Genomic DNA, 14,520 nt, shown 5'->3' with positions numbered 1-14,520 from the left:
GCACAGGGACCTTAAGAGCCAACCCACCATTTCCAGACTATTCTTGCTGTGTTTCCTGTTTAAAGCCTCCTGAGCAGCGAATGACTGACTCAGTGTTTCTCTCATGTTCCCAAATGATTACCTTTGTCTATCAACCATAAAACCCCAGGTACGATAGAACTGCGTTTTTGTCTTTACCAGTTATTGCTCCTGAGCCAACTTGTAATAGATGGGCTGAGCCTCCCCCATCAGCTCTGGAAATAACTTCACTAAGCGAGGCCAAGAGCCTCTGGGAAACTCAGTCTCTTGCTAGGCCAGAGAAACATGGGGTGCAGATTGCGTTTAATGAAAATCTTTGTGTACATCTTGAAACATAACAAAGAGAAGGGACAAGAGTTGCCTTTGTGAGTTGTGTTGTATGCAGACAGTTCCCTGGAGTCTTAGAACGATGGTGTTGTGAAGGTGCATTGCTATTCCCAGTTGAACTGAGAACTGGTAACACTGAAGGAATCCCCCTTGCTCCTAGTGTGAGGTTACACATGTGTCCCAGCCACCTGCTCTCAGGTAGACTGCACTTTAGGCAAGAGGCTAGACCCCCTAGAAAGCCCCCTCCGCATTGTGCAGGCCTCTGCCCAATTACTGAACAGCCCTGAGTGTCATTTCACAGGATATTGAGAAACTTAGTTCTAGGGAATGACTCAGCATGAAGGTTATGAATTTTATGACGCTCTCTTCCAGTTACATCTCTTTTTCATGTGGCCTTGACATTTGTTTGATGGCAATAGCAAGGAAACTTACCTTTGATCACCCTAATCTGAGAGAATTTTGAAAAATGTACAGCATGCATGAGGTATTTGAAATGAAATTTTATCTATATTAGGATGTGGGCCATTGAACCAAATTTGATACTAGATTTTCTTACCAATCTGCTGTGAAACTGAGGCAGCAAGCCTCTTTTTGGTGTTTTCTAACCAGGTTTTCCCCATCTCTTGATATTCCCCCTCTCATGCAATATTTAGAGACTACCGAGCCACAGACAGAGTATGGGAGGAGAATATTATTAGAGATGGAGATTGTACAGGTAGAAGTGGAGGCATTAGCCTGGAAAATTCTGTTCAGAGAATAAAAGTCAGTCTGAGCACAAGAAATAATATAAAGATACTGGCTTCTATTGTACATACAGTCTACTCACAAAATAGACAATATTTGTTTATCTTTTCAATGAATATATTGAGTTCCTCCTACTGTGCCCAACTCTGTTCTAAGCACAAGAGAGACATCAGTGAATGCCATCAACAAAAAGTCTCCCTGTCCTCATCTTATTAGGTAAAACCATATGAAATTGCTGTTTTTGTAGTTAAAACAATTGAATATAAATAACACCTACTATCTGATCCAGCCATTCCACTCCCAGGTATTTAATTAAAAGAAATAAAAGCATACACCCTCAGATTTGTACACCAATTGCAGCACCTGTATCTGTAATAGCCCAAACTGGAAACAGTCCAAATGCAAAAACAGTGATATGTCCACAGAAAGGAATACTGTGTCCATGGAAAGCAAAAGGAGTGAGATACTGATATGTACTACAACATGGATGGACTTCAGAAACATTGTTCTACGTGAAAGAGATCGAATACAAAAGACCACATATATTGTTTCACTTATACAAAACTTTGGAAGTTACAAACTAATTCATAGTGACAGAAAGCAGATCATTGGTTGCCTAGGGACAGGAGAGTGGGGATGGGTTCAGGCAGGAAAGGAAGGAGGCAAATGAGATCTTTGGAGGATGATGGATATGTTTACTGTCTTGATTGTAGTGATGGGTTCACAGGAGGATCCCTGTGTCATACCTTATCAAATGGTGTACTTTACGTACAGTTTATTATATGACAATTATAGCTCAGTGATGGTGTTATAAACAGTCAAATAACAGCAATTTCATATGGTTCAATCCACAGATAAATTTCAGTAACGAATTAATTTAAAATTTTTTATATTCAATTTTCATACATTTATTGATAAGCTGCCATGTGCCGGACACCACGAATGGTACTGTCAATGAAAAGTGAGTAAGACTGTTTCTGCTTTGAAGGTTAGTGGAAGAAATAGGTTTGTAAACAGACAACTGAATGACTTTCACAGGCAGTTCTGAAGCAATTACCAGGTTTAACCAAGTTGTCCTTTGTTGATTAAATTTATGTGTGTGTCTGCCCCTTCTTTTTCAGAGTGACTTGTGGTCTTTGGGTATCACCGCCATTGAAATGGCAGAAGGTGCTCCCCGTAAGTACCCTCCTCTGGGGTGAAATCTGTTGCTGGTCTCCTCTGCAGGTACTGAAGTTTCCTTGCCAGGAGCTGCAGTTGCTTTACTTCCACTACACCGAGCCCTGCATGGATTCAAGCTGGCATATTTAGAAAGCAGAATCATCTTAAATCAACCAGGAATCCATTCATTTCAGAGCAGTGGGAGAATCCTGTTTTTATTAGAAAAAAGAAAGGAAGAAAAAGAAAGCATACTCTGGGGAGTCTTGTTTGTTTTACAGATTCTGTACATCATTTATTCTTGGACTACTCCTCACCTGACATAAAACTGTGACCAACTCACAAGACTATAAAAACTCCAATGTATGAAAATCCAAAATTAATTTTCAGTGCACAGGTTATACAAAGACTCCACTCAATGGCTATCACTCCTCTTAAAATACTGATGTTTAAAATTTTAGATATCCCTGCTATTTGAGGCAGAGTGGCTAGGGCTCCAGCAGTCTTGAGAATCTCAGTTCCTTGAGATTTGGAGTATTGGCTCTGGCAGAGAGTCTCTGTCATGAGACTGTGCCTCACAGATTTCCATATAGGAAGTGTAACTGGTTGTCAGCCCCAGCTGCTGCAATGGCACCAGGCCGCATCTTTCAAGGGCCACTCCCCACCAGTGACCTAGCACAGTGGGGATACTAAGGCAGGCCCTTTCCTGGAGGACACAAGATTCCTTTGTAGGCAACTTTCACCCAAGTAATCCCCTGTGACTTCGCAAGACCTGCAGGACCATCTGGGACCCTTCCACCTACCTTTTTTCCCTCTCTCCTTCACTCAGGGTCAGACTTGCATGGCAATCTGATGACTTCCCATACTGCCTGGCTCCTTTCCTGTTTCCATTCACATAGTAATTTACCCAGTAATATCCTTGGTGTCTGCATCTCAAAGGACCAGAACAAAAATAGGCCCTTTATTTGCATGACAGGTCGTTATGCTTATGACTTTTACCTTCAGGTTGTCATCGTTTTCTTCCCAGTCTAGAATTGGTAGAACTCATCTGTAGCACGATTGATTTGGAGTGCTGGTTGACAAAATTGCCCTCATTCACAATGCTAATAGGCATGTGTGAATCAGAAAAATAATATATTGCAGTCTTAAACCATATTATCATTCTTGATGAGTGGTAGGCAGGGCTAAAAATAAACTTCTGCCCACAGAATCCTTTGGCTTTTAGGGAGCATATATTCTTATTCTAGCTACAAAGTCGAAATTCTCCCAGATGTTCGAAAAGTAAGCTAATACAATATTTTATTAAAATAAGAGCATATGAGTGCTTTCACTATAAACGATATGCCATATTTACAAGATGAGATCTTTTTATAACTTTTTCTGCCAGACTCTGTGTGACTTAATCCTCTGGGCTGCCTGGGGCCAGTGAATTTAAAAACAAAATGAAACAAAACCCGTTATGAAAACTGAAAAGCCATTCGAGATATCTGGAAACAGAGAAAATGGGGCTCTGGGGCTGGTGTTTTGGACTCCAAAAATCTGTGTAGATAACATTGCATTTGGAGGAGCTGTCGATGTGTAAGAAATAGACGGGATAATCAAATGCCTTTTATTTATGGCTTAGGCTTTTACTAATTAAAAATAGCTTACCATCTCCATTGTAGTTGTCATCTGATGTTATTTACTTTAAATGTCAGGTGGCCATTCACAGCAAGGATGGCTGGTTGTTGACCCTTTAACTTAGTTTCCTTAAATATGAAGTAAACATGTATTCACTAGAAATGTTAGCAGTAGCTATGTGTACCATGTTGTATTTTATGAGACTACTATAAGTGGACATTGGATCTTTCAAATGCTCGTCAAATGGAGGCATTTGGATATTCTGACTTCATGCTCACTGGTGGTGTGTAAACTCAGTGGGTCATTGGGCAGCATTATCTGCACAGCCAAGACGGGCTTGGCCTGGGTTTGGCCTCTAACTGTAGCTGGCCCTTGTTTTGGTCTCTTGCAGCTCTCTGTGACATGCACCCTATGAGAGCTCTCTTCCTCATCCCCCGGAACCCAGCGCCTCGGCTGAAGTCTAAGAAGTGGTGAGTTTGGTCTTCAATGTTTTGCAGATCTAAGGGTGAGGTTTTCTTGTGATTCTATTCTGGATTAGCTCTAATCCCTAGGTCCTGCTGATAGAATGAGACTAACATGTATTATGACTTGGTGAATTACTTTCCATATGCTGTCGTTCATCTTAAAGTATATATTGAGTATCTACTGTTTGTACAGCAAGTCTTTATTCCCCCACCTTTAAGGTAAGAAATTATTAGCCAAAATGGGTAAGTGAAGCCCAAGTAATAACATGAAAGCTCTTTACTTTATAACTCCAAGTCATATCTTTCCTGGCAGCACAGAACATCTTATCAGAGAGGGTGATAGTTTAGAGAGTCAGCCTGTTAGATTGGCTGATTTCTCTTCTATTCCTTACAACAATCATTCCGTAAGTGCATATACATACCAGGTAATGTTTGAGATTATTTCTCTGGCACGTGTATAAGCATTTGCAGTTTTTTTGTTTTTACTACTGTTTTCACATATGGCAGGTGATACTGGCTTCTTATTTGGGGCAGTGATTTAACTTTTCCTTTTAATAAACTTACATAAAACGGTGGCTTAATTTAAAGGAAACTACTACGTGAATACTAGTATGAGTGAGTGGTGTGAGGTACGGCAAAAATTATGTTGATAGGATATGACTGACTGACATTTGGGAAACAGTTCTACAGGTTAAGCCAGATGTTGGATGTTTGACTTTTTTGGGATAATTATATAGTTGGGATCTTTATATCTTATTATTCCATAACCAAAATTCATTGTTTCCTCCTTTCTTCCTATGGAAATGGTGTATCCTCCCTGATACATTCTTGAATCTCGGATTACTCTTGGCCTGAGGTCAATTCCTGCACTACTTGTGACCTCCTATCCTTTTTCTAGAGATAAGTCCTGGGCAGAGAGACCACGAGGGACAGGATCCTTCTGCCCCTTTCCATAGCCCTTCATGAGCAGGCGCTTGACTGGGGTCCTCATGTTTCCCACCCACCCACAGGCTCACCTCTACCATACAGGGGGCAGCCTTAATTACCACCAGTCATCTAATAATGAGAGCCACCCTGGTGGAACAGAGGAAAGGGCATGCTGCACAGAAAGAGGGAAGGAAACAGCCAGAAAAGAGATGGCAGCCTCAGAATTGCCGGGCCCTGCGAGGGGAGTGAGAGTTGCTATTGGTAACAAGGAGGCAGAGCATTCCCTGCTCCTCCTTCCTCTGCAGAGGGTCACTGTTGTACAAGACAACCCTTCTCTCCCCAGCAACAGCCCTCCCATTGGGTGTCATACATCATGTGATCGGCAAAGCACCCCAACACCCTGCTTCCTCTCTTCTCCCTGGATCAGACTCCCAGGGAGAGAGACTGGCTCAGTTCTCTTCCCTGGAAGTGACAATGACACCACAAAGCCCTCTGCTAGGTTCCTGCTTGACATCTGAGCTGAGTCTGGTGTATACAGTGGGCTTTACTTACCCTGTTCCCTGCCCTGTCTTCTCCTTGTCTCCCTTTACTGTTACAGGACACGTATTCCGAGCTTTTCCATAGCGGAGGACAAACCGGCCCTCCACAGATGCATTTGGCTGTCACACTATGGTCATATACCCTGTTTTAAAAATATGTGTATTAATTGGCAACACTTAAAAATCTGTCAATTGAGCATTACATTTAGATTTCTGGCCTTTTTCTTGCAAAGATGCAGTGAACTGCCTGCAAAGATGCTAGTTCCTGCTCCCATTTAGGACAAGTGATTGTCCTTCTCCTCCAGCTGCCACCTCTCCCCAACTCAGAAGCTGGTGTCAGTTGGTTAGTATACATCTCCTGTTTTCTTTTTCTTTTCTTTTTCTTTTTTTTTTTTTTTTTTTTTTTTTTTTTGCGCTCTGTTGCCCAGGCTGGAGTGCAGTGGCATGATCTCGGCTCACTGCAAGCTCCGCCTCCTGGGTCCATGCCATTCTCCTGCCTCAGCCTCCTGAGTAGCTGGGACTACAGGCACCCACCACCATGCCCGGCTAATTTTTTGTATTTTTTTTTTTTTTTTTAGTAGAGACGGGGTTTCACCATGTTGGCCAGGATGGTCTCGATCTCCTGACCTCATGATCTGCCCGCCTCGGCCTCCCAAAGTGCTGGGATTACAGGTGTGAGCCACCACACCTGGCCACATCTGCTGTTTTCATCTTAACCATGGTCTGCGCTACCCCTTTTTGTGACCTACCTGACCCCACAGAAAAGTGACCCCACAGCCTTTGCCCTACAGTGTCGGTTTTCACCGACTGAGACCCAAAAAAGATCAACGGTGTGCTGACCTTGTTTGAGAAATACAAACATTTAGGACAATGCAGGCTGATTTTTCAGCTTCAAACCTTTGACAACTAATTTTAATAATGCTGGAGGGAGCAGGAGAAGTTTGGAAACACTGAGAAGTCCAGGCCAATTTCATCTCGTCTTGCCACCTTGCACACCTTTCCCTGATGTGTAAGGAAAACTGAGTGGGAAAGCTATGGGAACAAGTCCCGTGTTGTCAGGGAAAGGAAAAGTAACCTGATTGTTAGAGAGTGATTGGGGAAACAAAAGCCCTGATAATGTGCCATTTCACACTTCGAATCCAGCCTTTGTAGAGGTGGTGGTGCAGCCTCCAGGCGCATGATACTTGACAGCAGACATGGCTTCCATTTCTCTGCAATACAGTTCCACCAGTTTTTAAGTGAAAATGTTCAAACACTTCAGAGTATTTTATCTTGAAAGCGCAGGTCCAAAGTGATTTGAAGTAAGTTAGGGTTTACTTTAATAGACTCTAGTGTTTGAGAGGAAATGAAACATTTTATGTTTTTTATTTTAATTATTTAAAAGGAAAGGACTCCCTCCTCTGACCAAGAGACAAAATTCCAAAATGTTCTTTTATTTCCAGCTATTCTCTACCTAAATGAGTTACCGGGTTAAATGCATTGTTCTCAGTGTATATATCAACACCTGACCAAAGGGGGCGCCATTGCTGAGACAGGGCCATGGACTGTTTTCATGGCAAACATTCAATAAAGCATCATTTTCAACATGACTGAGTCTACAACATACAAGGCATAAACTGGTCTCTTAGTGTGCACTTTCTTTTTGTTTTGTTTTTTAACTTGTGCCTTCAAGATTTGACACTGCTCTTTCCACTGCCATCGTGGAGGAAAAGGTGACCACCATCACTCACAGGAGCCCAGTTCTTCCTTCCCTATTGGTATGATGAGGAGAGGCCTTTGTGGTATGGGATGATGAAGTTAGGGCACCACTGAATGTTCAGGCAGCTCAGCCATTTAATAATAAGTTTTCTGGGAGGGTTGTAACCTTAGTGGAATCAGAGGAAACCAAAGATACTCTCACCCTCTACCTCCATATCAGCACCAGCAAGTGAATAGTAAGACTGGGATTCCCATTTTCTCTTCCTGTCTCTTGTGCGTGGGTAGATTCCACTCGCAGAGGTAAACCATCTCCTTCAAAAGATTTTCTCCTCCCTTCTCTTGCCACCCTGCTCATCCACACTCACCTGCCCTCACAAGTATACTCAGTGTCACTGCTTCCCTCCAGGACTCTCTGGAGAAGGATAGGAATGGCTCCATTAAGTATAAGACAGTGAATCTGTCATGTGCCTTTTAAATTTGAAGAACCCACACAGGCAAAGCAGCACTCAGTTGAGATCACTAGAAAAATCATAACTGCTTATATGTACAAGCTCTGCTGGTCCAAGCCACTCATGCTTCAGATGCAGGTGTGGAAGCCCAGTGAGGCTAAGTGGTGTATTTGCATGAGTTCTAGCCTCCTCACTGGGAGAACCAGCCTGGACCCAGCCTCCTGCTTTTGCTCCAAGGCTAAAAATCACCCCCATTATTTTATGAGGCACCAGTTCTGATGCTTGGTGGGTTGTCAGACTTTTGAGATATGACAAAGTTCTGTGTGTGTGTGTGTGTGTGTGTGTGTTTTCTAAATATAATAATAATACAAAGCAAATATCAGAAATTCCTTCAAATAGACTGAATTGGCTAGTAGTAATGTGACTTTGAACTTTGGACTTTATTAAAATCCAGCTGAAAACTATTACACAGACTTTAAAAATTAACCTTTTTGTGCAGCCTCCTTGGAGATAACAGCCCAGTTGACTCCTCCTGCTAAGCTATTTAACCAATACGTGAAATAATTCCCTTAAAGAACTCTATGTTTACTCAGTTTAACAGAAATGAGGATTTCTTTTTTTTAGAGACAGAGTCTCATTCTGTCACCCAGGCTAGTGTACAGTGGTGCAATCATAGCTCACTGCAGCCTCAAACTCCTGGGCTCAAATGATCCTCCCGCCTCAGCCTCCCCAGTAGCTAGAACTACAGGTGTGCATGCCACCATGCTCAGCTACTTTTTTCTATTGTTTATAAAGAGACGGTCTTGCTATATTGCCCAGGCTGGTCTTGAACTCCTGGCCTCAAGCAATCCATCCATCTCAGCCAGTGCTTTGGGATTATAGGTGTGAACTACCACACCTAGCCAGAGGTGGGGATTTCTGCTCCTCAGTCCTAAAGGCGGATGCTGTGTTCCTTAAGCCCAATGATGCTCAGAGATTGCTGGGGGCAATGTCATCATAGTCATCATCATAATAGCAAACACATATATGACATTTATGATGCCAGGCACTCTTCTCAATATTTTACATGAATTAATTCACTTATCATAACTTTTTTTGAGATAAGTACTAATAATATCCCCACTGAATGTGGCCAGGGAAACTGAGACACACAGAAGTTAAGTAATTTGTCCAAGTTAGTAAGTGATGCAACTCCAAGTAAAGGAAGAGGGTAGCTTTTGGAAATAGGGCAGAGCCGATGCAAATTTTAAGGCCAAATTGCATTTAGGGAGTCTGATGATTACCAAAAACTTTTAACCCAACTGATTATAATGGCTAATGTAACAATCTTTCCAGCATTTTGAATTCCCCCAACACAAGTTAACATATAAACAGGTTCAATCTGGGAAGATAAAGTATTTAGTGACTCTGATAGTAGAACTAGTATTCTCAGACTGTAGGTACCAATCATTACCATTTATTTCTCCATGCCAACCCTTGGGAAATTGGTTTTGCTAACCTTAGGTGTTTTTATCTTATAAGAGACAGAACTAAATTACTATCAGCAGAGATTCAAGCAATAAAGTTATATAAATGTACTTTAAACTCATTAGAACACTCAGCAAACAGTGAGGTAATATTCAACATAGGTGAAGTGTTTTCACTCTTAAATAAGTGTGTAATTAAGCATATTGATTCTTTGGTCATGCTAACTTAAATAAGAGACTATGAATCCTTCTTTGAAGACTCATTTTAAGTAAACATTATTTTCTCTTCAAAGGGCGCCACTTGAAGAAGATATGAAATATATTAGCAGCTTTGTAGTTCTGCATAAGTGGGCCCATCTTTTAGGCCCAAAGTTATTCTCTTGAATATCTCTGAGTTTTTCTCCCAGCAAGGCATACTGGGAAAAAGGACTCTGTTTAATAACTAATCTCATTAAACTTGAACACTATTCCATTCTGGAGATCTGGAGATTTCTCTGACAGTTTTTTTAGATGCCAATATCAGGGAATAGACTGTACATTCTATTAAATCTGGATCTCACTTTTAAATTGAATGTGATTTCTTTTATTTATCAACCTCTAATAGTTGGTTGAGCACTTTATAAAAAACAAGCACTTCCGACAGGTGCGGTGGCCCATGTCTGTAATACCAGTACTTTGGGAGGCTGAGGTAGGAGAATCACCTGAGGTCAGGAGTTTGAGACCAGCCTGGCCAGCATGGCAGAACCGTGTCTCTACTAAAAACACAAAAATTAGCCAGGTGTGGTGTCACACACCTGTAGTCCCAGCTACTTGGGAGGCTGAGGTAGGAGAATCACTTGAACCTGAGAGGCAGAGGTTGCAGTGAGCTGAGATCATGCCATTGCACTCCAGCCTGGGTGACAGAGCAAGACTCTATCTCAAAATAATAATAATAAGCACTTGCTTCTAGTTGCCAGCAAGAAAAAGAGAACTGCCATTTATATTCCTTGTAAATATTTCATACCTTTCTGTCTTAATTTTTGTTCTCATCTTTTTAATACTGACTTTTCTACCTGGAAAAGTACTGTATGGAGTTTGTTTATATCTTCATGCAGGTCAACCTCATTCTCTTCAGTTCATTCCTTAGGAGTGTCCTTTATTTCATTACATTTTTCTGGCAAGGTTTCTTCTTAGATGAGATCATATTTATGCCTCCACAGATTGATTTGATTGATCTGAGAAAGAAAAGAATATCCGCTCTCCAAACCTCCCTTTCTGTCCCTCAAAAGTGCAGACTTGAAGGTGGCCGTATTGCAGCTCTTGTCCAGAACCTTCATCATGCATTCACCCATGCACCAAGCACGCAGCTCAGGTAGTGTGCTCATGATGCAAAGATGGCTCAGGCACGTTGGTGCTGCTGATGATTTTCATTGTGAAGAAGCAAGGATATGCACGGAAGCACTTAACAAGGAGGTGCATAGAGTGTCCTGCTGTCACTATTTCTAGTCCACAGTGTGGCCAACGCTGATTCATCCTGGGGCAACCCCAAGCACAGTAGGCTACCTTTACTTCTGGGTAAAATATTTTAAAAGTTTGAATGTAGCTTAGAAATTAAGAGTGGAAAAAAAAATTCCAGTGATTCAGTACTTTAAAAACATGGAATAAAGTGAAAAACTGCTTTGACCAGGGCAGCACTAGAGAGTGGTGCATACAGAAGTGCCCTGCCATGTTTGAGTGTTGAAGAACATGCCCCGCATTCTGTTCTGTGTGGTGAGGGCACCTCTCAGGCCTGAAGAGGATGTATGCAGCGACTGCTGGGCGAAGGCTCAATCCTGGGATCCACTCCTGTATCTCCTCTGTGCACCACAGGAGAGCAACAGAGAGCACAAAACAGATCATTCCTGCTCTGGGCAGGACAGGAAGGGTGACCCGAGTTTCACCAAGGTCTCCTGGAGTGCCTTGGAAAAGCATGCTATAGAGTCATAAGCTTAATTATTGATGACTCTGAACAATTTCTTGGAACTTTCAGCAAGAACATGCGTGCTCAGCTCATGAATCAAGGCTGAAGTCCACCATTAATTTCTGCCACATTGTGGCCTTACTGCCATAATCGTAGGTATGGTATCTCTCGCCAGCTCTCCCCTGCCAGGCCTCTGGCATAGGGTTTATCTTTGAGGAAATATTGCCTTTCTAGAGGGAGATAAATTTGCGTCTGGGTGTGAACTTAATTCTTTAAAGTTAAATGTCTAAATCCTTGAGTTAACGACAAAGGTGCACATATTCTTATATGTTCTTATTCCTTGGAACGCAGAGTTCAAAAGTGATTCTGAAACTACTGGTTACAAAATTTGACTAATCAAAGTTCACTTCATCATATAAAAATCTTGCTCATTTCTACAAAATGCACTCCCTGTGACCTATCCAACCTTGGTTTTACTTTTCTCCAGCTTGCATTTTCTGCCTTATTTAAGTGGCTCATCTCAGTGTCCCCCAACATATATTATTCTCATCCTAGCCTGAGTTTTTCACTGATTTCCTACATATCTGAACTATCCTTTCCCCAGAGTGATTTTCTCCTAATTTTTTAAGGCCCAGCTATGGTTTCCTTATTCCAATAGCCCTTCTAGATGTGATCCCCATAGGGGTCTTTTTCTTCCCTGCGTCCTTTTGGTCTGCTATGTAATGTTACATATAAATTGTGCAAAAATGCTTTCATGTGCATAACTACCTTCTGCTACCTCAATTGCACGTTGATGATGATGATGATGCCTTTGAACCCATTATGCCTAATATAGTGCTACACCTGTTTTCTGATTAGCGGATGATCCCTATGCCAGCCAATTGGACCTTAAAAAAAAAAAAAAAAAAAGTCCCAGCATTTCAGAAATTACACGTTTGCTTTTCTTTGGATCACCGTTTTGTCTGTGGATTCATTTCTTTTGTTTGGCAGGTCAAAAAAATTCCAGTCATTTATTGAGAGCTGCTTGGTAAAGAATCACAGCCAGCGACCAGCAACAGAACAATTGATGAAGCATCCATTTATACGAGACCAACCTAATGAGCGACAGGTCCGCATTCAACTCAAGGACCATATTGATAGAACAAAGAAGAAGCGAGGAGAAAAAGGTTAGATGCACATTTGTATTTCAGCAGCAGAAACAAAAGATGGAGTGAATCATGGGCTCTTGATGTATTTGGAGGTGACTATGGGGATTTCAAATGGGCCTGCATTATTCTTAATGTGAGGGGCTGTCTCTGAGACCACAGCCTCTGGGCATCAGTGGCGTGAGACTATTGAAGTAGAATCTTTCATGAAAAAAAAAAACAGAACTGCAAGAAACACTACCTCTGCCAGGCACTGAACAAAGTCATGTTGAGTGATACTATGAAGTACTTTAATATGACAAGTGATTTTCTCAATTCAAATTAATATTCATGTTTAGAAGACTAAAACTCTACAGAAGACAGATAACCTAAAGAAAAAAATTCATCTAGTTGACATTTTTCTGTACTGACATTCTTCAACATTTAAATTTATGTGCTCTGAGGCTCATTTCTAATTCTGTTATTTAGAAGTCAGAAATAATTTTTTTTATAGTTGCAGTGATAGAAAAGATCATTAGGTTGCCAGGCTTGCTGAATGGAACATCAGATTTTGAGCTGAAGTTCATTTAACACACTTCTTATATGTGCAAAAACACATCTTTGTGACTCTAGCTCTTATATGTCACTGTCTCTTCACTGCATCACTGAAAGAACATGAGTCCAAACTTGGGGTCTCAGACTGTGCCCTACCTTTTTGAATGGAAGCTTACATTTTTCACTAGCATAGAAATGGTATGCTAATACTATATATTAGGGAACATTGAGGTGAGCTGCCAAATGAGACAGAAAATGCAAGCCAAAGAAAAGTGAAACTAAGGTTGGATGGGTAAGGGGAGTGCATTTTCTAGAAACGAGCAAGATTCTTATATGGCGAAGTAAACTTTGATTAGGCAAATTTTGAAACCAGTAATTTCAGAATCACTTTTGAACTCTGCTTTCCAATTAACAACTCATGAGTCATGGCTAAGGTTCACCATTAATTTCTACTACATTGTGCGCTTGCTGCCATAATCATCGGTATGGTGTCTCTCACCAGCACTCCCCTACCCTGTGCCTCTCTGGCATAGGGTTTATCTTTGAGGAAACAGTACCTTTCTAAAGGAAGACAAACTTGTTCTTGGAGATTGACTAGCATATTAACTGCACCATGACCAAGGTAAAAACTTGCATGGTCTGGATCAGGTTTAATGGCTAACTCTGAGGTAGGGCAAGTTAGAGCATGGGAAGGGAGAAATGGAGAGGACAGCAGTGAGGGCTTTCTGGGTAGAGAGCAGGAGGGGGTTGCTGCTGGGAGGATGACAGTGAAAGGCAGTGTGAGGCTGGAAAGCTGAGCATTAACAGTGTGGTGAGTGGGGAGTAGAGAGGAAGACCAGAAACTGAGGACGGGAGGGGAGGCACATGGTGATGTGCTTGTTCTTGCTTCCCTCCTCTCCATTTCTCTCCCCTCTTCAGTTCAGAGGCAGTAGCGGAGGGTAGTCCACAGGACAGGACAGAGGCTGCCTTTCTGTTATTTGCATTTCCTTTCTTCTTTGCCTCTGCAGTTAATACCCATAACACAAGCTGGGGACTAGCGGTGGGGGCGGTGAGCAGTATGAAAGTCAAGACTGGATTGGAGAGGTAAGATCAGCAGAGGGCTAAGGCAGGAGGCGAGAATCTCAGTGAAGGTTCCAGGAAGAGTTCCTTTTTTTTTTTTTGAGATGAGGTCTTACTTTGTTGCTCAGGCTGGTCTCAAACTCCTGGCCTTAAGGGATCCTCCACCTCAGCCTCTCAAATTGCTGGGATTATAGGCATGAGCCACCCACCCAGCACTTTTTTAATTTTTTATTTTTTGAAACAGGCTCTGTCTCTGTTGCTCAGGCTGGAGTGCTCACTGCAGCCTCTATCTCCCGGGCTCAAGTGATCCTCCCATCTTAGCTTCCCAAGTAGCTGGGACTACAGGTGCACACCACCATGCCTGGCTAATTTTATATTTTTTTTAATTTTTAGTAGAGACGAGGTCTCACTATGTTGCCCAGGCTGGTCTTGAACT

General features: G+C 41.9%; 1 protein-coding gene across 10 annotated transcripts in view; it reads left to right on the top strand.

Annotated features, from left to right (window-relative positions):
- Window positions 1-14,520, top strand: part of TNIK (TRAF2 and NCK interacting kinase) — a 409,664-nt gene that overhangs the window by 282,318 nt on the left and 112,826 nt on the right. For all 10 annotated transcript variants that reach the window (XM_063621578.1, XM_063621584.1, XM_063621583.1 and 7 more), the window contains 3 exons: window positions 2,211-2,265; window positions 4,256-4,334; window positions 12,337-12,512. In XM_063621578.1, coding sequence (XP_063477648.1) covers window positions 2,211-2,265; window positions 4,256-4,334; window positions 12,337-12,512 — 310 coding nt within the window. The remainder of the gene's footprint in view (window positions 1-2,210; window positions 2,266-4,255; window positions 4,335-12,336; window positions 12,513-14,520) is intronic.

Source organism: Symphalangus syndactylus, chromosome 17, assembly GCF_028878055.3.
Source record: "Symphalangus syndactylus isolate Jambi chromosome 17, NHGRI_mSymSyn1-v2.1_pri, whole genome shotgun sequence".
NCBI classification, from domain to species: Eukaryota; Metazoa; Chordata; class Mammalia; order Primates; family Hylobatidae; genus Symphalangus; species Symphalangus syndactylus.
The sequence above is the reverse complement of the archived record's forward strand: the minus strand, read 5'-3'. Positions and strand labels throughout refer to the sequence as shown.